The 26,645-nt window shown below is 42.7% G+C and overlaps 1 protein-coding gene across 1 annotated transcript in view; it reads left to right on the top strand.

The window, feature by feature from the left end:
• Positions 1 to 26,645, top strand: part of LOC114669442 (basement membrane-specific heparan sulfate proteoglycan core protein-like) — a 108,025-nt gene that overhangs the window by 67,456 nt on the left and 13,924 nt on the right. The window contains exons 12-20 of the mRNA XM_028825667.2: positions 2,113 to 2,403; positions 2,940 to 3,215; positions 4,627 to 4,869; positions 11,083 to 11,358; positions 12,631 to 12,732; positions 12,824 to 12,883; positions 14,488 to 14,550; positions 25,297 to 25,359; positions 26,530 to 26,595. Of these exons, the coding sequence (XP_028681500.2) occupies positions 2,113 to 2,403; positions 2,940 to 3,215; positions 4,627 to 4,869; positions 11,083 to 11,358; positions 12,631 to 12,732; positions 12,824 to 12,883; positions 14,488 to 14,550; positions 25,297 to 25,359; positions 26,530 to 26,595 (1,440 nt within the window). The remainder of the gene's footprint in view (positions 1 to 2,112; positions 2,404 to 2,939; positions 3,216 to 4,626; positions 4,870 to 11,082; positions 11,359 to 12,630; positions 12,733 to 12,823; positions 12,884 to 14,487; positions 14,551 to 25,296; positions 25,360 to 26,529; positions 26,596 to 26,645) is intronic.

Below are 26,645 nucleotides of genomic sequence, written 5' to 3'. Positions count from 1 at the left end.
TTATTTTTAATAAATTTGCAGAAACCTCAAGTAAACTTTTTTCACGTTGTCATTATGGGGTGTTGTGTGTAGAATTCTGAGAAAAAAAATGGATTTAATAAATTTTGGAATAAGGCTGTAACATCACAAAATGTGGACAAAGTGATGCGCTGGGAATACTTTCCGGATGCACTGTATCAACCTTGGTGAGCCATGTCCCAAGCTCCTGGGTGGATTTCTGAATAGCAGCTGTGTCTTTCAGACTTGAGTTATAATACTTTATAATTTGCATATGACAAAGTAAAAAAGAACACTATTATTTATATAGTAACTATAAAGTATTACATATAAAACTTATAGTGCCTCTCCTCTGCGCTCTGGGGATCTGAAAAAGGCGTAAGGCGCCAAGATCTGAGCGGTTAGCCGCTATCACCTGGCACCTGTAATGGTGTGATTGCTGTTACAATGAATAGTGCGGGCCACATGAAACACTGAGGGCTCAGCCAGTGACCTCACCAAGAAGCCATTCACGACGCACAGACACCATCACGTCGGCCAACGCTACTTTAGCTAAAAGTAAACGTATCACGGGCTGACTCAGGTCACCGAGACACGATGTTTGTCAGTCTCATCTTGGCATCACAGACTACTTGTGCACTAATGCAGGGGTGGGCAGATTCAGTCCTTGAGGGCCGCAGTGGTTGCAGGTTTTTGTTCCAACCCAGTTGCTTAATTAAAAAACAATCCTTGTCAATTATATAATTGCATGGCTTGCTAGTGCTTTAACTCTGCCATGTCAGGTCATTCTCATATCCTAGATTTATTTTCGTTCCTAAGGATATCATCCAAATGATCTGAAGTCTAAAACAGATGAGTAATTCTCAGTGTTTCACTTTTTTTCTCTTCTCTTTCCTTCCAAGTATTTAATTAAACCAAATAGTGCACAATAAATACACACAGGCGTAAATGGTAACAAGCTAAATGGAGAAATGCTGGTCTCTTTTGTCATTTGCATGGTATTGCTAATTAGGAGCAATTAAACACCAAGCATACAGCTGTTTAAGACTAAAATAAGCAATAAGGGTTCAAACTCTTAATGAGCGAAACAACTAAAGTGAAGCTGAAGTGTTACTTGAGCAATAAGGGCTTCTTATTAAGCAATTGGGTTGGAGCAAAAACCTGCAGCCACTGCGGCCCTCCAGGACTGAATCTGCCCACCCCTGCACTAATGGAAGGTAACAGCTTACGGTTAACAAAACGTCCTCACTAGGTGTCCTTGTCGCAATACGAGTGCAATAAACTACCTTTGTATGTTGGCAAAAACCCGTTAGGATTTCCGTATGTGAAGTCACACCATATTCCTGAGCCATCGGTCAGTTCACAGAGAAGTGACAATAGGTGGCCATTATAAAGTGATAGAAGAGGTCAAATCCAGCACGCCGTACTGGCCACACAGATACAGTGTGTGCGTCACATTCATCACTTCTGAGGTGTCATATGTTTGTCACGTCAATGCACATTATAATAATTCAGAGATATGAACTATTACGCTTACATCTGTATTCATTGATGCGGCAGATGCTTTTATGCAAAGCGACTTACAAAACAAGTAAACATAATCGAGGAACATTAGGCCTGAGCTTCTTTGTTCAGCAAATGTAGTCGGACGGGTAACAAAAGTTGATTGCCACAAGTGAAAATTTAATAACTAATAATTTAGAATCCTAGATTACAGTCAATACCACAATCAAACTTAGGCTGGGGATATTTGTAACGTCACATAACGCGTGTGCTTGAGGACACTGTAGTTAGGTGGACCTAACTTTGTGCCTTTAGCCGAGATAAACGTCATAACTTCATTGACAATCATACATGTTTAGCAAGCATGAACAACAACGTCTTTTACTTCGTCACATTACCAGTGTCCTCCGGTTGGTCAGATGAACATTGAGGTCAAGGGGGCGCAGACAGGTCTTCAGTAATCTGCTTACGTTTAACAAGTTGGCACTTGAACGTTCCACAAGGGCACAACTAGAAGATCATTAAGAAGATCAACAAGGGGTCTGAGATGTACATTATGAGTTTCTACAAGAAGCACCTCTGATTGGATTGTCTCTTTTTTGTCTTCTCCAGATCGACCAAAGCTTTTCCTCACAATGAGACCCTCATGGCAGGTGGTCTACTATGGAGAGACTGTGACCCTCTACTGCCAGATGAATATAGATATCCCTGGACTGCAGTACCAATGGTATAAAGATGGCGAGAGACTGCAAGCACCTTATGCTGTTGGCCACAAACTGGAGAGCAACATCTGCACCATTAGCGCCATCGTGTGGTCTGACCAGGGTGAATACAAGTGCCAGGCCCACACGGGAAAGCCATCTGTTCAGTTGTACACCAGCAGGCCTCTCCTTTTAAATATCAGTAAGTCAATCCATCTGTTCATTCATTTTTCTGAACCCACGTGTCTCCACTTCATGGTCTTGGGGACTGCAGCAAAGAAGGAGCCAACCCTGGATGATGTGCCTGACCCTCATAGTAAGAACTCTTATGGATCCATTTCAGTTGCCAATAACCTGCATGTCTTTGACATTTGAGATAACGAGACCCCGACATAGAGAGGGTTTGAGTCCAGGATTTTTGAACTTTGTGATGGCCCCCATACCAACTATAAGTAAATGAGTAGGAGTTATACTTAGTGGTTGTTTTTAATTCATTATGTGCCTGAAACAATACACTTAAACCACATCCAGGGTTTGAGTCAGACTCCCAGCTGTTGTCCGTATGACATCTGCATGTTCTTCCCAGGTCACCGGGGGACACGTGGGTGAAGTTAATTGCTGCTTGGACAGGCTGCAGCCTCCCATGACCCTTGAATTGGACTAAGTGGGTTTGAGAATGTGATTTTATAAATGTGGATCAATTGATAAGACAATGAATACTTCTTTGTTTCTTTGCAGCTGAGCACCCAGAGGTTTCCTTTCTGCAATGGCCGACATGGACTGTCCTGTTTGCAGGAGACACAGTTACACTCAACTGCAGAGTAAACGGAAATCCTCTATTTAAGAAATTCTGGTGGTTCATGGCAACAGCAAACCATCTGAGGCAAAATCTGTCCTGTGAAAACATCCCAAGCTGTTCAGTGACATTTTCAGACAAGAACCAGAGCGGTCTGTACTGGTGTGAGACGGAATGGGGAGAGAAACGTAGCAAAGCGGTCAGCTTCACCGTCACGGGTGAGTCATTGACAGACGATCTCAACTGGAGTCCGAGACACCAAACACACTCTTCTCTCAGTCGAATTTGGCTTTTTCTGCTTGTGTAATGTCCATGACCCTTGTCTTATGTTCACCACGTACGTCCTTCAGCAGAGTGAAGCTCAGAGGTCCTCATGATTCCTGTTGATATTTTGTGCACAGTCACAACATACAGCATTGAAATCAATAATTCACACACTTGTGCATGTCCACTTTGGGATAAAGAAGTGTACAATACATCGAATGATCTTTACTTTCTACAATGCGTTCACAGAGCCCGCCATCACAAAGCAGCAGAGGCTAACAAAACAAACAATTATTTCATATAGCGCCTTACTCAGGGGGCTTTCTAAACTCAATGTAACAGCACAATAGTTTCAAAGTATTTTTCACAATATGCAATGAGTTAAGAAAAGCCATCTTGCTTTGCAAAAGTGACGCTAAAATTCACTTTGCATTTGATTTTGCAAAACACCAAACTCACTAAAATGTTCTTTTCTTGTAGTTATTTCTTTTTTTGTAGGCGGGAGGTCGACTTTGGAGTCTTGTTCAGACTTCGGTGTTATTTTGCATTCTAACCCCACCGGGGTAGCCAGCCCTTTAAGATGACTCTGACCAGATGGGAAACCAACTGATGGCTGAATAAGGCAGCCAAGGCCAAGACTTTTCCGCTAATTCTTAAGGCCATGTCACATTACACGACTTCTCCAATGACAGCCTTCATTTACGTAATCATAGCTACTCGGAGAAAGTCGCAGCGTCCTCCTGTGACTGCCAGTCATCTAGTCTGACCTACCCAACGCTTCACTTCATCCATTCTGCGACTCGCCCCTCAGACAGGTTGGACTTTGTCTTTAGCTGTAGGGGCGACTCGGGAAGCATGAGAGCTGACGACCAATGAGTGCTCAGGATCAGCCGGAAATACAACACATAGAATGCATCGACGAGGGAATAAGGAACGCGGGTGTTTGAATCACACAGACAGAAGAGAAGCTCACCTGTCTGGTGTGTCGTGTTTTATGTGTCAGATAAGGGGGGAAAAAAACATTCGAGATCATGGCTGAACTCGCTGTTCGAGTAAGCGTTCACTCCATCAGGCTGTCAGAGAGAAGGGACGAGCTGAATATCCTTTGGAAATATGAAAGTCTGCTGGAAAGTCAACTCATCTGACATGCCCAGCGATTTCTAATTGTGTAATGTGACCTGCTCTACCAGCAAGACCAGCAACTGCAGTCGCTAAGGTTGACATCCCCTCTGAGTAGAAGTTGTGTCAATAAAATAAATAAGGGGGATTTAGAGAATGGAAAGGAGATGATAGAAAGAGGAATAGCAGGTCAAAGGTGAATGGCACTCATCTGTCGTGTCTCTTCTACTTTTTTTTGCCCTCCAGCCGACATGGTGGCTCTGCAGACTCCTCCACTGCCACTCACAGAAGGTGACAACGTGACTCTGGAGTGCCGCACTCAGTACTTGACAAGCTACACGACTAAGGTGTATCATGAAGACCAAGAGAGGCAGCCATCCGTATGGTACACTCGGGTCAAGAAGGAGCACGAAGGACGATACAAGTGTGTCGTGTTCTCTGGTGAGACTCTGAAGGCTTCATCTGAGGAGGTCAACATCACGGTCAGAGGTGAGGCCTACAGTTTTAAAGTCAGTCTGAGAAGTAACTGCTCTCCTCAGATAAGTACAGAAGAGGTGTAGCTGCAGTTGATTCATTGCTGTTCTCTTCAGAGCAGTTTTCCTGACTCTTTCTGGTGCCGTGACCCACTTTTTCACCTTGGCTGAATTGAGTGTGATTGGGGAGGGAAGGTTTAATCGGGCGCAGTCATCAGAGCCGGGGGAATGAGTGCAATCGCTGACCCACTGTGACCCACCGCCATTATAAAGAATAGAAATTCACAAGTCGTCGGTGACATTCCGAGATCCTAAAGTGGGTCGCCACCTTGTGGTTGCTTTAAAACTCTGGAATTCTGATCAAGGAGAACTTCCAAAGCCTTCACTTAATCCATTCTGCGACTCGCCCCTCAGACAGATTGGACTTTGTCTTTAGCTGTAGGGGCGACTCGGTAAGCATGAGAGCTGACGACCAATGAGACACCAACACAAATGGGAGTGTGTGGACATCAATACACAAATTGTCATATTGGAGGACCGCTGTAGGCCGGCTAATGTCTCTAATTGTTTAGTCACTGCTCACACCTGTAAGGACTCACAAGTCCACTTCATCGTCTAGAACAGGGGTGCCCACACTTTCTCGGCGTGCGAGCTACTGTTAAAATGACCAGGTCGAAATGATCTACCTACATTAAAAATGCCATATACAGTTAGGTCCATAAATATTTGGACAGAGACCACTTTTTTCTAATTTTGGTTCTGTACATCACCACAATGAATTTTAAATGAAACAACTCCGATGCAGTTGAAGTGCAGACTTTCAGCTTTAATTCAGTGGGGTGAACAAAACGATTACATACAAATGTGAGGCAACTAAAGCATTTTTAACACAATCCCTTCATTTAGGTTTAGGTTTAGGTTTAGGTTTAGGTTTCTTTATTTAGTCCTGTTTACACAAGAAAACATGAAATTTGCCTTCTCAGTTGCATCTAATAACAGACAGAATGAAATAAAACAGACCAATAGAAATAAGAAAGGTTCAGGTAAGGCAGTTAGATAATACATATTTACACCAAAAAAAAAAAAGGTTACAAATATATCAAAACCTTAAACATTATCTCCGATATTTCTTATTGAAAAGTCGTATGGCACTAGGAAGAAAGGAGTTTCTGGAGCGATTTGTGTGGGTTTTCAAAGCAACTCTCCTTCCTGATTTACTGAAGTTTAGTTCTACATGTAATGGATGTCTGTCATCAGTTGAGATGATTTCCAGTTTCTTTAGCATTGCCCTCTGACACACACCAGTCAAATCATCTACATCAGCCCCAATAACTTTAGCTGCATACTTCGTAATCTGCTGGAGCTTTTTTGAGTTTTGGTTTGTCAGACTATTTAACCAGGCAATGAAACTGAAAGTGATCACGGACTGGATCAGACTGGGATAGAAGAACAACATGAGGTCCTTGTCTACTTTAAATAGTTTGAGTTTATGGAGGAGAAATAAGCGCTGGTTGCATTTAGAAAATATTTTTTTTGTATTTGTATTCCGGTTAAGATTGTTATCTAGGTAAGTTCCTAAGTAAATTTCATTTCAGGGGCTCAAAAGTAATTGGACAATTAACTCCAAGGCTATTTCATGGGCAGGTGTGGGCAAGTCCGTCGTTGTGTCATTATCAGTTAAGCAGATAAAAGGCCTGGAGCTGATTCGAGGTGCGGTCAAGGAGGCAGCACATTTCCTCCTGTTTGGGTACTTCTCCTCGGTCAGTAAGTTCCAAAACTGTCCAAGAGCCCCAGTCCTCAGCTGAATGTCATCCACTGTGGTGTCAAAATCTCATCGTCCACTGTTGAGGAGTTTTAAGTGAAGCAGTGTTGCAATTTTTGATGCGGGTGAATCCCCCTCAACATCTTCCCTAAATGGATAGCACTGAAATGTAGCGATTGGCTCAAGTAAAGCTGAGTCTTGAAACCGTCTTACAAAGTCTAACAGACAATTTTCAATCTGCTCTGTGTAGCACACACTGTCAAGTTGCGCACACACCTTCCATTGTGTCTCCAGCTCTGACGCGAGGTTTTGGATGTTCCCCAAATCAAGGTGCTGCAGCTTTGAGGACAGATGTTGCATTTTTCATTTGAAAGCATTAACCGAGCTAATCATATTGACCATGGTTTTGTCTTTTCCTGGCAGCTGTAAATTAAGCTCATTCAACATGTTGGTCAGATCGGAAAAAAAATGCCAAGTCTAGCGGCCATTGATCATTATTAAGTTGCTTGTATTCTGCATGTTTAATGACGAGGAGAAACTCCTTTATCTCCGGCCAGGGGTCTTGAAATCTCAGCAGGAATTTCTCCCTAGCCATCTGTTTCAACGAAGGCCTCTTTTATTCATCTCTCCATCTTGGAAGGACTTCTTATGCGCTTAATGATCGAGTGACTCACCCGGAACGATGCTTCGGTGTGTCTGCCTTTGCTTTTGAAATCAGCACGAGTGAAAAATGACTGCTGTCCGATTTAACTGCGATTTTAGTTCCCTCTCCTTTCTCTTTGTCACATCACTTTTCGGAAGGAAAGTCAGTTTCGTAGTTTTTATGAACAGTTCAAAAGTGCCTTTCCACATTTTCCTTCTTTGGAATAGCAATGATAGATTAACAGATCAGACAAACGCACTTCAATTGTGACGTTGTGAGAAAAAAAAATCCTCTTCCGATTCCACATCCAGCCCATACCCTCCCCCAAACAAATTTTTTTTAAATTCCTTCTTTATCCATCCATCCATCCATTTTCCAACCCGCTGAATCCAAACACAGGGTCACGGGGTCTGCTGGAGCCAATCCCAGCCAACACAGGGCACAAGGCAGGGTACCAATCCAGGGTAGGGCACCAACCCACCGCAGGACACACACAAACACACACCAAGCACACACTAGGGCCAATTTAGAATCGCCAATCCACCTAACCTGCATGTCTTTGGACTGTGGGAGGAAACCGGAGCGCCCGGAGGAAACCCACGCAGACACGGGGAGAACATGCAAACTCCACGCAGGGAGGACCCAGGAAGCGAACCCGGGTCTCCTTACTGCGAGGCAGCAGCGCTACCCACTGCGCCACCGTGCCGCCCTGAAAAGGATCACCTCACCTCTAAATAAATGAAAGAATCCTGCTGGATGGTGTCCCTTAGGGGGCTTCTTCAGGGCTCTGGTAAAATCGGTAAATTCGCCTCCGGAAAGCAAGGTGGCGCTGTCACTTACAACACCTCTCACCCTCAGAACAGAAAGTTTCAGACTGGAACATTCGGAGGCCAACGCCTGCAAACAGGAAGTGCCACCTCTACAGCCTCAGTTCCGATATAAGAAATGAGGACCCCAGAAGTAGAGGAGTCAGAAACCCAATGTCTGGCCTTGACAGTTCACAGCCAGGAGTGACTACAATGGCTAGATAGATAGATAGATAGATAGATAGATAGATAGATAGATAGATAGATAGATAGATAGATAGATAGATAGATAGATAGATAGATAGATAGATAGATAGATAGATAGATAGATAGATAGATGTGAAAGGCGCTATATGATAGATAGATAGATAGATAGATAGATAGATAGATAGATAGATAGATAGATAGATAGATAGATAGATAGATAGATAGATGTGAAAGGCGCTATATGATAGATAGATAGATAGATAGATAGATAGATAGATAGATAGATAGATAGATAGATAGATAGATAGATAGATAGATAGATAGATAGATGTGAAAGGCGCTATATGATAGATAGATAGATAGATAGATAGATAGATAGATAGATAGATAGATAGATAGATAGATAGATAGATAGATAGATAGATAGATAGATAGATAGATAGATAGATAGATAGATAGATAGATAGATAGATAGATAGATAGATAGATACTTTATTAATCCCAAGGGGAAATTCCCATACTCCAGCAGCAGCATACTGATACAAAAAACAATATTGAATTAAAGAATGATAACAATGCAGGTATAACAGACAATAACTTTGTATAATGTTAACGTTTACCCCCCCCCCCCCCCCGGGTGGAATTGAAGACTCACATAGTTTGATGGAGGAATGATCTTCTCAGTCTGTCAGTGGAGCAGGATGGTGACAGCAGTCTGTCGCTGAAGCTGCTCCTCTGTCTGGAGATGATCCTGTTCAGTGGATGCAGTGGATTCTCCATGATTGACAGGAGTCTGCTCAGCACCCTTCGCTCTGCCACGGATGTCAGACTGTCCAGCTCCATGCCTACAATAGAGCCTGCCTTCCTCACCAGTTTGTCCAGGCGTGAGGCGTCTTTCTTCTTAATGCTGCCTCCCCAGCACACCACCGCGTAGAAGAGGGCGCTCGCCACAACTGTCTGATAGAACATCTGCAGTATCTTATTGCAGATGTTGAGGGACGCCAGTCTTCTAAGGAAGTATAGTCGGCTCTGTCCTTTCTTGCACAGCGCATCAGTATTGGCAGTCCAGTCTAATTTATCATCCAGCTGCACTCCCAGGTATTTATTGGTCTGCACCCTCTGCACACAGTCACCTCTGATGATCACGGGGTCCATGAGGGGCCTGGTCCTCCTAAAATCCACCACCAGTTCTTTGGTTTTGCTGGTGTTCAGGTGTAGGTGGTTTGAGTAGCACCATTTATCAAAGTCCTTGATTAGGTCCCTATACTCCTCCTCCTGCCCATTCCTGATGCAGCCCACAATAGCAGTGTCGTCAGCGAACTTTTGCACGTGGCAGGACTCCGGACTGATCAGTGATCAGTAGTGATCAGGACTACTCCTGATCTTAATGGCCATTCGTTTCCCTACTAAATGAGGATTACCGTGAAGGTACAGCAACCCTTTATCCTGTGTTTTGATTCATTTTATATTGGATTTGATGAAGTTTTACCAATTCTGTACATCTGGATGAGGTCTTCAGGTCATCTTCTGGGCTCGACTAAAGAGATTTTTTGATAAACCTTTTCCTCTTCTTATAAGGCTTTAAAATGTGTGGATTTCAAAACTTCCATAGTTTTTTCTATTTTTGAGTCATTGGGTGATGCCATTTTGTGGAGTGTTTGTTACCTCGTTGCTAGGTAATCGACCTGGAAATTGTGGCCAGTGACATCATCAGTCAGGCGGTATAAAGGTCACGACATGAACTTCCTATTCATTTGTGTTTATGGACAAAACAACAAAATGATGTGCGTGTGTTTGTTTGGTGGGCTGTTTCTGGTAGACTGACCACTGCTCAAGGATTTTCAACAATGATTGACATTGAGATTTTTGGCTTGACAACACTGAATATTTGAGCTTTACTTGTCTTATGACTCGCCATCTCTTGTTGTGGTCCTTTATTTAAAAAAAGATTTTCTGTCCTCTCTTGTGTGCTGGAAAGCCTTTAGTTTGTCCGAGCAGAAATGTCTCCTGGCCCAGCAGGTAACTGGTTGCTTTTATCTGCACAATGCTTTCGTGGCTTTTTTTCTTCCTTTGATGGTCTCAAACACATGGAGGTCTGGAGGTCTGGAGAGCTTCTTCATAGCATCCCTCATTGATTTAAAAACCGTAGAGGATCAAGGTGATATGATGGCACAGAAAGAGGCTCCATCTGCAGAACTGGTGCATTTTTGTGCTACTCTGGTCTAACTGGAAATCAGTCCTGATGTGTGCTCTTCATCTGTGCCCTATGGGGACACAAGTTCCCTTCAAAACATATAAGAGCGAACCGGCACAAGAAAGGAAGGAAGAGAGGGAATCAAAAGGAAAAAGGCCGATTGGAAGAAAAGAAGGAGGTTAAAGGACAGAGGGAGAGGAAGAGAGAGGGAGAAGAAGAGGGAGGAGGCTGAAGTGAGGGAGAGATCTGGTGCAAGTGAGCGGATGGAAAATGGAGAAGGCAGACAGCTGGGAGGAAGTCCTAAAGGGTGCCATGGACCACAGGGGTGCAAGTCTGGCAGCGGGAGTCAGAGGCTTGATGGGGTGCTCTGCCTGGAGCCAGAGAGGGCTAGCAAGGGGCCAGAGCCCAGTAAGCTGGCACCCCCATCCAGGGCTGCCTCTCACTCTTCCTGGCACCGGGTCCCTCATCTCCCTCTGACTTGTAGATGGGCATGTGAACAATTGAGAATATGGACCAATGTCTCTCCACTCCGAACAATCCAAATGGAAACTTTTTCTTCTTGTAGTTATGTGTGGTTCCACTGTCATGCTAACGTGTCTTCTGCTTCCATTTTCCAGATTTCTTCTCCAGTGTTATGCTTACCAGCGTACAAGGGCTGTCAGTGAAGAAAGGAGAGATGGTTAAACTGACCTGTGAAGTGAAGAATAACAGCTTACAGAAATTACCAGTCCATTACAGCTTTCTGAAAGATGGCATGGTGTTGTCGGAGGGGGAGAACATCACTTACACCATCATGAAGATGAACGAGAGCCATGCTGGCAACTACACGTGTGTCGCATCCATAGAGCATGACATACGAAAGGAGAGTGTGCTTCAGAAGATCTGCATTGCAAGTAAGGAGAAAAAAGTTCTCACGCTTCAGTGTTGATTGTGGACATCTGAAGGCCAAATGTGGGTCATGGAGCAGGACAGCAAGGCTCAGGATTAAGGGTACAGCTGGAGGTCCCGTAGTACTAGGATGGCATACTAGTAGGTCAGTCGATGGCTGATTGAATTAGTGATGTGGGGTTACAACAGTCTGGGCTTTATCAGAGGGTCATTCAAAAAGTGAAGACAATTTGAAAATTATCTTGTAACTGCAAAAGATAGACGCCTGACGTAACACAACGTGTTCATGGTGGCTTATGGGTAGTTCAAACACGCCATTCATCGAGTTGAGGCCAAGATCCAATGAATAATGGATTGCACCATTGTTGAGATTTCTGTGAAAAAGGCAGTGAAACCTGTTGAAATTCACTGAAGGATAGTTGAGGTCTTCTGGGACATCTTGGCGGCTTGAGAAGATGAGAAACACTGAGTACTTCAGCACAAACACACCTAGTGTTCAAGTTTCCATAAGGCTCAGTGACTGCGTCATGTTTGGCATCTTTTATTTCTGCTTCCTCACAACTGCTATGGACGTACGCACATGTGGAGGTGAGGGGAAGGGGCTAAGACAGGATTATGGTGTTAAACGCCACTCAGCACTCATGTTTGTGGAGCGTTTTCTTCATCAGACACCTACTCAAGGACATTATTCTTGCATGTGCTCTCTTCTTCTTTGCACCACGTAGTCCTATGGACCTTCAGAGCCAATGGTGAAAGCCTTCTGTCTTGACCGGGGGTCCTTTACTTTTTTGACCCAAGTGGACTGTACTTTGCATATCCATTGTAGTCCCACCATCTTCTTTTCTGCCTTCCTCTCTTTCTTGTTCCTTCAGCTCCTTCCAGTCATTTTCAACATGTCCTCCTTCATCCCACAGACCTGAACAGACATCGGCACTTTCCTCACACTGTTCTCAACCTCCACTGTTACGCAACACTCTTTCTAAACTCTTTATTGCTGACCATGGCCCTCCAAGTTATCCCATTATTTTTCTAAAGCACTTTATTTTCAAAAGCATTCAGCTAACAATGTCGACTTTCTTCAGAGTTCATGACTCAAATGCATATCTCTAAGCAGACATCACACTGCGTCCATCATCCTCAGTTGGTCTTTACATTGTAAGTGTTTTTGTTCTTCCTGACGCATAAACAAAGGTCAGGTGAAGTCACCAGTGAGCCCATCTAAGTGTCTCATGTGTCATGTTACACACCAGTAAAATTCCTACTAATTTTCCATGCAGAACCCTGGTGGCCTATGGTAGCCTTTGCCGGTGGGAGCGTCCTGGTGGTTCTTCTCATCTTTCTGGTCTCAGTATGGTGTGTCAAGAGATACAAGGCATCAGGTAACATGGCCTTCATTACAAAATGGCTGCCTTCTTGTCCTTCCTTTACAAATCCTTTTGCAATTCTCCTTCTTCTTGATGTTCTTCCTAGAAAAACTTGAAGTGGAGGAGACTACGTATGCCATTATCGAAGGGCTGAAAACAACAAAAGGTACCAAGTCTGATTTTGCTTTTCACTCTGTACACATTTCCTGCCAGTTGTGTCATTTCCAGGGTTAAACCAGACGGTTTTAGATGTGACCATCATTTGCTTGTTTGGGGTAGACACCAAACCCTCCTGGGTAGTCCACAATTCCATTTTTTACAAACTTGCTCTTATCACTAACAGATCCTGAGTGTATTGTAACAGCACTGGGCACAGTCCAACCTTGGTCAGGACACTCACTCTACCAGAGCTGCCCAGTACAGCAGATCTTGTAAGATGGGTGGTGGGACTAAACAAGACCATAAACCACCACCAGGCCAGGAATTAAAAACAAATTCTTAAGCTGCTAGGCAGCAATATTCTCCAGTGTACTGCCCTTTAGTACCCAGGGCACTGGAATTCTTCTTCATGCTTATTCTCTCTCTAACCGGTAAATGCAAAGGAAAATAAAAGCCAAAGAAAATACAATAGAAAAAAGCCACCCCATATGGAGACTGGAAAGAAATGCACATGCACAACAAAATGAAAGGACCACCTGGAGTCGGTGGTCTTTTCCAGTTTGTGTAAAACCCAGCAGACAAAATTCTCAACACTTGACTAAGACATGCCACCTCATTCAGATGTTTCACATCTTACGTTGAACCGTCCGAGGTGGACACAGGTCACTCCTGTCCTTCAGATCAGAAGCTCTACTCCTTCTTCGTTTTTACCTCACCTTGTGGTTGTGGTCAGTACTGCAATTTGTCTTTCAGGTTTCACAGGCAGTGGTTTTCTTTTGTTAGCATAAAAATAACATCTGCTGGAGAGGTGGTGATCAGCTCACTCCCTTCCTCAGCAAGATGAACACGATGTGTGACGTATGACATCTATTGCTGGTGCACCTTGCTTTACTTCAGCAATATTTAGAGTTATGTTTGGCACCCACATCTAAATTACAGACGTTCTTCTACTCTTATAGTCTGGCTAGCCTTTGGAGTAAAAGCTTGCCTCATTATCAATAATACCAGCCAAGTTAGTATGCAACCTTTTGGTGCTGATCAATGACCAGCTGTCCTTCAAGGACCAAGTTGCAACTCTCTCGTAGTCTTGCAGATTCCCTCTGTATAAGATCAGATTGTAGCTGACGGAGTATGCAGCACAACTCCTGGTCCAGACTTTGGTCGTGTCATGTCTGGACTACTGTGACTAACTGCGGGCAGGAGCACTGGAATGTGTCACCAAGCTGCAGCTAATCATTCAAACCACAGTGGCATGTCTAGTGTTCCACCATCTGAGATGGGCACATGTCACTCCTCTCTTGGCTCATAGTAGCAGCCCGTATGAGGTTTAAATCCTTGATGCTTCCTTACAGAGTACTCAACGGGTCAGCACATATATGTACAGTGGCATACAAATGCTTGGGCCCCCTTGCTTACTTGAATAGTTAAGTGAGCAGAAGATAAATTGATCACCTAAAGGCATCAAGTTAAAATTTTTTCACCTTGTCCTGTAACATTTGTTCCCAAACTTGTGTTTACTTGATTATTCTGACTTCTTCTGTAAGTCCCTCCAGGTAGGTCGGTAGGTTTATACCTCAAAGCTCTCAAATTGCATTTTCCTCTTGTTTGCAGAGGAAACTTCACCTGCTGGAAATGAAGCAACAAACTCTGTTGGTCAGCAACTACAGAATCAAGGTAGGCTTCAAGAAGAATCTAAGATTGTCCTTTATCCCCCTTAATTTTCACTGTTTCGCTTGAGCCACTTGCACTCTTGACATGATCACTCCTGCTGCAGCTCATGGCTCCTATCATTAAGTTTCTCTGTATACAGATGATGTTTTGCTTTTTCTTGGTCATCCTGCTCCTTTTGACCTTCCTCGTATTTTTTGTAAAATAAGCAGATCAGACAGAAAAAGGTTTGAGGGTAGTCCCCCCCTTATACTTGGGGGAAAAAAAAGGGGTTGAGATTGACTTTTAAGTCAAAAACGTCCAAAGAGGTCTTCAGAGACACGAGTCCAAAACAGAAACTGAGGTACACATGGCAGTTACAAAGCAGGCAGACAGGAAGAGGCGGGTTTAGTGGGACCGGACGTGGAAGTGATGTCACGTGGAGGCAGAGTTGGCTGGAGTGGAAGCGGAAGTGATTTCTTTAAGAGGCGGGTTTGTCTGTTGGTCTACAGAGGGAATTAGGAGAAAGATTTGGAGTACAGCGCCAATGCCTGGTGTGGTGGAGGAATGCTACTATTCAAGCCTTGAAACTGTCCCCCATTCGTACATGTGTGACAACTTAGTTTGTTTAGTTCTTCTGAAACCCTGCCTGACAATAAAAATAATTCATTCAATTCTTCTCTGCTTCCACTAAACTCTCATTGCTGTTGTCTTGTTTTACCCTCAGTGAACTCCTGTGCTCAGTTCACTTAAATGGACATAGGATTGTGTTTGATCATGGTTGTCTCTCTCACTGTCAGTTCATTTCAGATGGGCAATTATCAAAATTAATACAGTCCCAATTTTAATTTGTCAGTGCCATAAATGCCACCAAACCCATCATTCCTCCATAAAACATTGGTTGGAAGTCAAATCTCTTCTCTCTTTCGTTTCTTTGGAATAGCTAGAAACCTTTTATGAAGTACTTTATCCAGACTTGTGAAAGGTCAAGTAGACGTCTCTCTTTACCTGAGTTATATAACCAAGTGTTTGCCATTCGACCAGCACGGAGATGTTTAAATCATCCCGCTAAACCACAGCCCTAATTTCCTATACAATTCAACATGGTCACCCACAGACTGCTCTCTGCTTTGCCCTTTCCATCCCCTAGGTTTGTAAGCTCTTCAGATTTGATGGAAGGCTCTTCTCCTGTTTGGCACTTTGTCTTAGTGGGAAACTCTTCCCTTTTTCACCCTAGGAAAGCAAAGGTACTGAGAACGGCGGGTGACATTCACCGTGACTCCAGACTTGAAACATTCCAAATACTGAAGTCCAGGTTTTCTGTCCTTTCTTCTTCTTCTTCTTCTTTTATTGTCCGTGGAGGATTCCTTAAAACAAACAGTGTCCCAATGTCCTCTCCACTCCCCTCCTATCCATTTTTCTATTAGTTATCTCCAAGCTTAAAGCTAGTAAGGCATGCGCACATCCTCCATCTTTATTTTCAGTCTACCGATGTGATCTCCCTTCTTCTCCACCATCTTGTGGAAGACTATACTTGATTACACCTCTCTATCCCTTAATGTCCAACTTTAAATTTGTACCTCACCTATAACTTACCCTTCACAAACTTTGTACCATGCATGTGTCAGCTGATGGTGTTGAGGTTCGGATCAAGGATCAATATGCCTTGTTATTGGCTTTAGAACTATTGACTGATTAAAGCAGACGCTTGACATCTTTTTGTGGTAAGGACAGGCGCTATCATTTTACAGGCCGCTGCTTTTGTTTTTAATGTGGCCTGCTTGTTTTTCACTTGCCTTGATCTCTATGGACCAAGGATGCTGTGTTTTTTTGAGGGAACTGAGTAAGCGAGATATGGTGGCTCTGCTGGACCTTCTGGTTGGCTAAACACCAAGCAAACCTACAAAAAGCCTTCAAGGCCCTTAAACTTAAGGAAAACTGAGTTAACTTGCACGCTGGCGCATGGTATTTAATTTTATATATTTAGGCTTATGAATATTCTAGATCAGGGGTAAGCAATGTCGGTCCTGGAGAGTCGCAGTGGCTACAGGTTTTTCTTCCAGCCCAGTTTCTTAATTGTTGCTGATGACACACTTATTGCTTAAGTGACATTTTGATACTTCATTTTAGTGATCTCACTTTTTAAGGGTCCCCTCCCTTAATTGCTTATTTCAATCTTAAATAGCTGCATTCAGTGTGTTAAGGCCTCCTTATTGGCAATCTATATATATAATTCACTAAGCCGCCGCCAGCGCAAGCAAGACACCCATGGAGCACGCAGGACGGAGCCACGCCCACCAACTCTAAGACCATTGGATACGACAACAACTCGCAGAGCCACGCCCACCAACTCGGACGCAGCAACTCAGAGGGCAGAGCGTCATTCGCGTTTGTCTCTGCTACACTCCACATGCACCTCTGAAGAAGCATGTTTGTATTGGATGTGAATCGCTGTATGTGGCGTGTAGAACAGTTTGCGAGGGGTATGCCATGGTCTTACAGTTGGTGGGCAGGTCTCTGTTAGTTGCTCTTGTGAGTGGGCACATGACCAGGCAGTGTGTATGTTTCGAGAGCGAGGGTGGATACGACAGCACCATCTAAGAAGAATCATATTTGTCGCGGATGTGAATCGCTGTATGCGGCGTGTAAAACAGTTTGCGCGGGGTATCCCATGGTCTTAGCAGTATCTGTGCTTCGATGTGAATCGCTGTATGCAGCGTGTAAAACGCTGTATTGTATGGTGCCTCTCCAGAGTTCCATCTTTTCATTCACCTATAGTCATATCCTCAAAACCAACCCCATTTGGACAACTGTGTCTTTCACTCATCAATACATAATTATGCGGCGTATGTTATGCTGTGGGTTGGCTAGTAAGATATAAATGACAAAGCGGCCAGCAGTTCTCCATCTAACTTGATTCCATTTACACCCATGTGTGTTCATCATGCACACTTAATAGAAAAATGTGACAGACTGAAAATGATCAGTTTTAGTCTTCAAATCATTTGGATGACACCCTTGGAAAGGACAAAAATCTACAAAATAAGAACCTAACATTGTAGACTAACAAGCCATAAAATTAAATAAGGTCTGAGATTGGCAAGGATCGGTTTCTAATTAAGCAATTGGGTGGGAATGAAAACTTGCAGCCACTGTGGCCCTCCAGGACTGTTCTAGATCAAGAAGTGTCCAACTCCAGTCCTGGTGGGCCGCAGTGACTGCAGGTTTTCATTCTCACCCTTTTTCTTAACCAGTTTTTGTTGCTCATTTTCATCGCCCTGTTTTTAAGGATTCAGTCCTCTGAATTGATTTGTTTCTTCATTAAATGGCAGCCAAACAGAAATGAGATGTGAAAGAAGCCGTCAGGTGACCAGCTGAACTGGAACGTCACACTCCAACCAATTTCATTCCAACCAGTTTCTTAATGAGAAGCTGTTAATTAAAGCCGTTATTGAATATCAGGATTAGTTTCTGCTCTCAGACTGTTGATTTTCTGTTTTTTTTTTCTAAGACCACCGTCAAGATGTTTTGGTGACCTGAGCAGACCAACATGACCGAGACCTTCACCTTTCTTGATTTTCACGTGGCGGCTCGTTTTGTGTCTCATTATTGTTTGGCTGCTCATTAAGGATAAAGAAACCACTGAGTCGCGTCAATTAAAACGAAGGCAAAACAAGTGAATTGGCAACAGAAACAACTCCCTGATTAAGAAGATGGTTAGAATGAAAACCTGCAGCCACTGCGGCCCACCAGGACCGGAGTTGGACACCCCTGTTGTAGATGATCAAGTTAAAAGCCAGCTGCATTGAGTTAGCTAGTTTGAGTTATCCAGGAGTTTAAGAGCTGATTGTCAAAATGGCCGCCTGCATTGAGCCCCAGCAGCTGAGCTCTTATCAGTGAAGCTGTGTGCTGCGCTTACCGCCATATTGAAGCTGCCTCCAATTTGAGTCTTACTGGATGCTGGTGCAACAAGCAAGTATTAATTGAACGGTTCAGTTTCTCCTATGTGGGTCACTCTGGTTCCAACTTAATGATGAGGGCCGATCAATTAAAAGGCCTCCAATTTTTATAAGCTCAGGATTAGGAATGTGAGGAAAGTCAGGTGACGGTCATCTCCACGAGCTTCAAGTCCTAATGATTGTTATGAAAAGACTGATGATTATTAGGGGAAAGGAGTCTACAAGGCGAGGAAATGAAAACAGCTACAGCACGAGGTCATAATTATGAAGATAACATGTAAAGTGGATGACGAGAAATATGAACAAAATGGGAAGGTTGTGTGATTAAAACTGAAATAAAAACGAGCCGCGCTCAAATCACACGAACCACATGTGACGGCTTTATGTGCTCTGCAATGGTTTGCTATGCTCTGCCATAAAGTCAAAATTCTGACTGCCTATCTGAAGAATTCTCCATGATAATGTTATGGCGCCAGCACCTTTCTTCATATGTTTTCTAATAATAATGAACTTTATTTGCTATTTACAATTTCTTGTATGCTGAATTCATTTTTCTCATAACCAAACTTACTCCTAAAGAGAGTTTTTTGGGGTCATCTATTTGTACAGCACCCCCGGAGCAAGTGCAGGTTGAGGGCCTTGTCCAAGGTCCAAACAGAGCAGCATTCAGCAATTCAATCTTCGAGTTACCAGGCCAGCACTCCCAGTGTCCCCCGCTTCAATCCGCCAACTGTTTTCCAGTTTCTTTGATAATATTCCCCGTTTGCCCAGTTCTTCTCTTCGACGTCTCCGCTGTTACTCAGAACCTGTGGCGTAGCAATGGATTGTGCAGACTGGGAGAAGTGCAAGGAGCTATGAGCTTGGGGGGGGGGGGGGCCCACTTGGGGCTGTATAGATTTTTATTAAAATTTGAATTACTTAAATCACTTGAACAGTTCATTGCGTTAATAATTCACAGTTTCAGTGGCATGTCTGCAACATCACCAGGCCAGGCCAGTCCAATCCTTGATGACATTACGTATTCGGCAGGCCTGCAGTTTACACGAATTTAGACTTCGGGAGTTCGGGAGGCTCGGCCTAATCGGAGGCCCAACACGGCCTCGTCCGCCTTACAGAGAAGTGCACGTTCCCAAATTTGGCGACCTTTGGCGTGCCATAGTGGACATGAATGGAAGAAGTTTTGAGGGACGTCACATAAATAATCTACTCTCTATATATAAAATCCTAAACCTAAAAGTGCAACGATTTTGTGCAACGATTTTATGTGACACTTTAAATCAGGCTTATTTTAAAACCTACATATACAGGGTGGTCCAGATCTAATGATGCAACTGTTCGACAGACAACCGTCTCCCCGCCATTTTGGAATGCAGGGCAGGTGCTGCCATCTATAGGCAGCAAAAAGAATTTTAAGTGAAATCTCTCTGTGCGGGTGGCACAGTGGTGCTGTGGGTAGCGCTGCTGCCTTGCAGTTGGGAGACCTGGGGACCTGTGGTTCGCTTCCCGGGTCCTCCCTGCGTGGAGTTTGCATGTTCTCCTTGTGTCTGCGTGGGTTTCCTCCCACAGTCCAAAGCCATGCCGGTTAGGTGGATTGGCGATTCTAAATTGTCCCTAGTGTGTGCTTCGTGTGTGGGTGTGTTTGTGTGTGTCCTGCGGTGGGTTGGCACCCTGCCCAGGATTGGTTCCTGCCTTGTGCCCTGTGTTGTCCGGGATTGGCTCCAGCAGACCCCTGTGACCCTGTGTTCAGATTCAGCGGGTTGGAAAATGGATGGATGGATGGATGGATGGATCTCTCTGTGCAGGGCAGGTGCTGTGAATTCTCTGTGTAATAAACTTCATAAGTTATAGCGTAATGAAAATTGCATAATTAGATCTGGACCACCCTATATATGTTTGGTATCATTCTTTTCAGAATTTATCGAACTTTAATGTGATGTTGTTAGATTTTTCAGATTCTTTTATTCCATTTTTAAAGTATAAAGTAAAAAATATCAAGAACTCATGTCCTGCGAGACGAGACATTGTGCCAAGAGTTTTAACCAGGCCCAGGGCTGGAAATAAAAGACAAAGAGTAGGACAGCTGCTGTACAGGCTTTTAAATGTTCAAAGCGCCACACGAGATGAAGATCACACGGCACGGCAGCAGCTGATCGAGCAAAGAGGAGGGAAAACAAAAAACGTATTTGTTTCTCATTGTGTCACCGTTTAAGAGGGGGTTTGGGAGGAGCGACCAGCGTCTCCTTGGGGTGTGTTCAGCCCCCCACTTCACAATGCCAGCGGCAGACTGGCCGCAACTGGGGGTTGGCAGCCAAAGGCGCCGGGGGGGGGGGGGGGGGTTGCCCCCATAGTGTAAATATACATTATTATCTTAAACAACTGTTACTTGTGTACTTTGATTTGAAGTCAACAGTTTTCATCGTTTGAACTTGTAAACGATGGCAATTTTGTTAAATGGTGGTTCCTGTTAGCCAGCCAACGGTGAATATTTGAACAATTTGATGCTTTTTATGCTCTCACCATACAACGCCATGTCGGCCAGTAGCAGCGAATCCGGCAAACATTATAAGAGTGCTGCTGCTAAACGTAAGGCACGCCTGCAACAGGAATTGAAAAACACTAAGCTTACCGAGATGTGTACCTTTGTCAAAACGGAGAAGGGCCAGCAGTGGAAACTGAGAATCCTGATGCTGGTGAATCGTCACAATGGCCACCAGCAGGTTATGCAGACAGTGCAGTGAGTGAAATGGTGGAAGTAACAATACAAGGGCTTCAGATCAGGTGCTGTATTCATTCCCCTTGGGATTAATAAAGTATCTATCTATCTATCTATCTATCTATCTATCTATCTATCTATCTATCTATCTATCTATCTATCTATCTATCTATCTATCTATCTATCTATCTATCTATTGTGACAAATAGGGGGCACTATCGCTCCCTTGAACCCTTGGATCAGACGCCAGACACCAGATAAAAGTCCAAATGTTATTTTTATTATAATAACAATGAGCACCAAGCACCCTCCTCTCCACAATACTCATAAATCAATACTACAATACAATAAACAATCCTCCACTCTCCCAGACGCGTTACCACCCTTCCAACCAGCTCAGCTCAACGACTGGGATCTCCCACAGTCCTTTTATATTTCCTGACCCGGAAGTGTTTCCGATCCTTCAGTCCACATGACCTCCTATCACTTCCGGGTCAGATCAAAAGTCCTCTTCTTTATCCAAGAAGTACGTCATTCCTCCTGTCGCTGTGACTAAGACGTACTTCCGGGTTATAGGGCACGTAAGAGTCTCTGGGCCTCCCTGCAGCGTCCTCTGTTGGCACCCAAGGTACCCAGCAGGGCTGTAAAGGAAAACTCCACTGTCCATGACTCCCTGCTGGTATACGGGGCACCTCCATGCTGCAGGGAGAGCTCCACCTGGCGGCCTGGGGGTATTGGCTGGGCTGACTGGCTGGCCATATTCCACACTATCTATCTATCTATCTATCTATCTATCTATCTATCTATCTATCTATCTATCTATCTATCTATCTATCTATCTATCTATCTATCTATCATATAGTGCCTTTCGTCTATCTATCTATCTATTATATAGTGCCTTTCACTCTATCTATCTATCTATCTATCTATCTATCTATCTATCTATCTATCTATCTATCTATCTATCTATCATATAGTGCCTTTCGTCTATCTATCTATCTATCTATTATATAGTGCCTTTCACTCTATCTATCTATCTATCTATCTATCTATCTATCTATCTATCTATCTATCTATCTATCTATCTATCTATTATATAGTGCCTTTCACTCTATCTATCTATCTATCTATCTATCTATCTATCTATCTATCTATCTATCTATCTATCTATCTATTATATAGTGCCTTTCACAATATCTATCTATCTATCTATCTATCTATCTATCTATCTATCTATCTATCTATCTATCTATCTATCTATCTATCTATTATATAGTGCCTTTCACTCTTATCTATCTATCTATCTATCTATCTATCTATCTATCTATCTATCTATCTATCTATCTATCTATCTATCTATCTAGCTATCTATTATATAGTGCCTTTCACTCTTATCTATCTATCTATCTATCTATCTATCTATCTATCTATCTATCTATCTATCTATCATATAGTGCCTTCCCTATCTATCTATCTATCTATCTATCTATCTATCTATCTATCTATCTATCTATCTATCTATCTATCTACCATATAGTGCCTTCCCTATCTATCTATCTATCTATCTATCTATCTATCTATCTATCTATCTATCTATCTATCTACCATATAGTGCCTTCCCTATCTATCTATCTATCTATCTATCTATCTATCTATCTATCTATCTATCTATCTATCTATCTATCTATCATATAGTGACTTCCCTATCTATCTATCTATCTATCTATCTATCTATCTATCTATCTATCTATCTATCTATCTATCTATCTATCTATCTATCTATCTATTATATAGTGCCTTCCCTATCTATCTATCTATCTATCTATCTATCTATCTATCTATCTATCTATCTATCTATCTATCTATCTATCTATCTATCTATCTATCTATTATATAGTGCCTTCCCTATCTATCTATCTATCTATCTATCTATCTATCTATCTATCTATCTATCTATCTATCTATCATATAGTGCCTTTCGTCTATCTATCTATCTATCTATTATATAGTGCCTTTCACTCTATCTATCTATCTATCTATCTATCTATCTATCTATCTATCTATCTATCTATCTATCTATTATATAGTGCCTTTCACTCTATCTATCTATCTATCTATCTATCTATCTATCTATCTATCTATCTATCTATCTATCTATCTATTATATAGTGCCTTTCACAATATCTATCTATCTATCTATCTATCTATCTATCTATCTATCTATCTATCTATCTATCTATCTATCTATCTATCTATCTATTATATAGTGCCTTTCACTCTTATCTATCTATCTATCTATCTATCTATCTATCTATCTATCTATCTATCTATCTATCTATCTAGCTATCTATCTAGCTATCTATTATATAGTGCCTTTCACTCTTATCTATCTATCTATCTATCTATCTATCTATCTATCTATCTATCTATCTATCTATCTATCTATCTATCTATCTATCTATCTATCTATTATATAGTGCCTTTCACACTATCTATCTATCTATCTATAGTGCCTTTCACTCTTATCTATCTATCTATTTATCTATCTATCTATCTATCTATTATATAGTGCCTTTCACTCTTATCTATCTATCTATCTATCTATCTATCTATCTATCTATCTATCTATCTATCTATTATATAGTGCCTTTCACACTATCTATCTATCTATCTATAGTGCCTTTCACTCTTATCTATCTGTCTATCATATAGTGTCTTTCACACTATCTATTTATCTATTATATAGTGCTTTTCAATATATATGACCACGAAATATCCTACCGACAAGGCAAATTCTTTGGGGCCATTGCCTCCTCATTTTCTCAGGTCGATGGTGTCGTAGTATCCTGTCAGCCGGTGTTGTCATTTTAATTTGTTACAAACTGAAATGGCTTCTTTTTATAGCACAGAACAGTTTCTAGCTTATGTTACATTTTAGTCATCTTCCTTCATAAAGTTGTCTTGGAAAGATAATATATGTATGTACAAATACCCACAACTACCCACAACTCCCACATTCAGTCCCCACAATTTATTTTATTTTCTTCTAACTTACAGCTGCTGTAATAAAGCCATTAAAATAATTATTCTAAATTCCATTTCGAGAGCCAGTTTGTTTGTCACCAGCGTGTGATCTGATAGTGACGCGGTCCTGGACAGCACTGCCCAGCCAGACCCTAGGATCTAGTTCCGAATACATTACTAACAGTAAGAGGAGCGGCCCACCTCAGGGCGCTGCACAGGGGCCTTCATCAAGCCAGCTACGCCACTGCTCAGAACACCTCGGTACGATTGCTTCAATCCAAGTCTCCTGATTCTCTCTTTGTCGACTCCTCACAATACTCGCTCTTCCTTTAAGTGCGTCTGACATCAACTTCCATCACACAGATCAATGGCTCGTCTCACCCGATGTGGCAGAGTTCCATGCGTTTGGAGAGAAGCTGGTCGACTGATGATCAGCATTCGGTCCCAAGTCCTGGTTTTTGGTTTTATTTAACATGTCATTTCTGTTTTTGAGCTCCCTGTGTCTGGTGTGTGTCCCTTAACCTCGGACTAAAAGATCTTCAATGACCATAAATCTTTTTTTTGGACCTTTTTTACGTGGCAGTTGTGGGAGATTTTTAATACTTACCTTGACTTGTGGTGTTTGGTTTGAGTTTCATGACTGGTGTATTTTATTGAGACTTAATAAAAATGTGCTCTCAAAAGAAGAAAATCTACTATGGCTCCAGTCCAGACACGGCCTAAAAGTGACACGGGACGGAGGGCAGTCATTCAGTGGGAACAGAGTAGTGAACATCTGCCACAATTTCAGAACTTCCTGAAGAACACCACAAAAATGTGAGGGGAAAAAAAACCGAAGGTCACTAAAGCCACTTGCTTCCTTCTTTCTTACCAGCAGGCAGTGTGGCCAAGTGGGGTTGGCACAAGTTCAAATGCCAGCTCTGAGGTGGCTTAGTGCTCTCTATGTGATTTTTATGATTTAACAGGGAAGTGAAAGCTGGCACACAATGCTGACATTTAAGTGGGCCCCGCCATGAGGAGCTCCCTAACGTTCAAGACCCACACGCACATCTAATGTCCTAATTTCTGTTCTTTCAGATGCCAGTGTGTCAGCTGGGAATGGAGGACTGTACTCTGTCATCAGTAGAAAAAGGAAAACTGGTAAGAACGTGGAGGAAAAGGTAAAGATTCATCAGGCCAAACTGACCTCACGTGTCCTGGAAGGGGTGTTGTGTTGTTCAACAATGGCGCAATCCCATAGCGGAGCCTCCATCTTCATCTCACCTAACAGTCAGTGCTGCGCTGTGCGTATTCAAACTACCCATAAGCCATCACAAACATGTTATCCAGTTGTGGTTACCGTGTAATTTTCAAATTGACTTTACTTTCCCTCGTAATTTCTTACAAGACACTTTCTTGTCGCTCTGCCATATCCTTTCCAATCAAGAGAGGCCAAAACATTGTGTAAGATTTCAGAAGAGACCTCGCAATGCACTGACCCTCCCTTGATTTGTAAACCACACACAGGGGGCGCCATATAACCCAACACCCTAAAGCTTGCGCCAATGACTCTCACGCCTGTCTCTTTAAGTGGACTTTCTAGCTGCTCGCTACCTCTGTGTAAATATACTGAATATTTTTCCACCCAAACCCTACTGAATTCTGTTGAGGACGAGAGTTCCAAAGTACTTCCAAAAATGCCCACTAGAGGGGGATATCACCATCAAACCCTGGCTACTAATAAGGGAAAGCACAGAATCTTTATAAAATAATCAATTTATTCTTCATTAAAAAAAGCCATTTAACTCACGGTGAAGCTGGGTGGAGCACAAAGGGCAAAAGGGAATTATGGGTAATTTAGGCAAATGAAGGACCCAAAGTGAGCGGTCAAAAAAAAAAAAACCAAGAAGGTCGAAACTCCAAAAGATACAAAAGGGCACAAGCCAAGCAAAACACAACTAACTCACCAACTCCAGAGCGCATTCACAACGAACCGCCAGGAACTGTGGGAGACCCTCTGGATTTATGGGACAGAGGTGATTGGCAGGTGGACCACCCACAAAACACCCAGAACATTACACAGACTGCTTACCTGTATATACAAAGATAAAAGTTAAAATAAAGAACGATGAACGTAATCAATATAAAGAGACATAAAACATCCCGGCCAGGAGAGGGACTCTGACTTTGACATGACATCTGCATGTCTGCTTGTCCTGGGAAGATCATCCTAATTTAAATTCATCTCATAATTTAACCAACTGGTTCAGTTTTCCAGATGAAGATGGCAGCAGGTTCTCTTTCAAAGTGATTCTTTCTTTTTTCTTTTAGGCTTTTCGCAGAAAATGAACGTCGAGCCTGCTTACGCACTAATCAACCTGATGAGACGAAAGCGAGGTACGTGCCACTTGTCCACGCCTTTCGACAACAGCAGGACAGCACTGGAG

Source organism: Erpetoichthys calabaricus, chromosome 2 (assembly GCF_900747795.2).
Source record: "Erpetoichthys calabaricus chromosome 2, fErpCal1.3, whole genome shotgun sequence".
NCBI classification, from domain to species: Eukaryota; Metazoa; Chordata; class Cladistia; order Polypteriformes; family Polypteridae; genus Erpetoichthys; species Erpetoichthys calabaricus.
The sequence above is the reverse complement of the archived record's forward strand: the minus strand, read 5'-3'. Positions and strand labels throughout refer to the sequence as shown.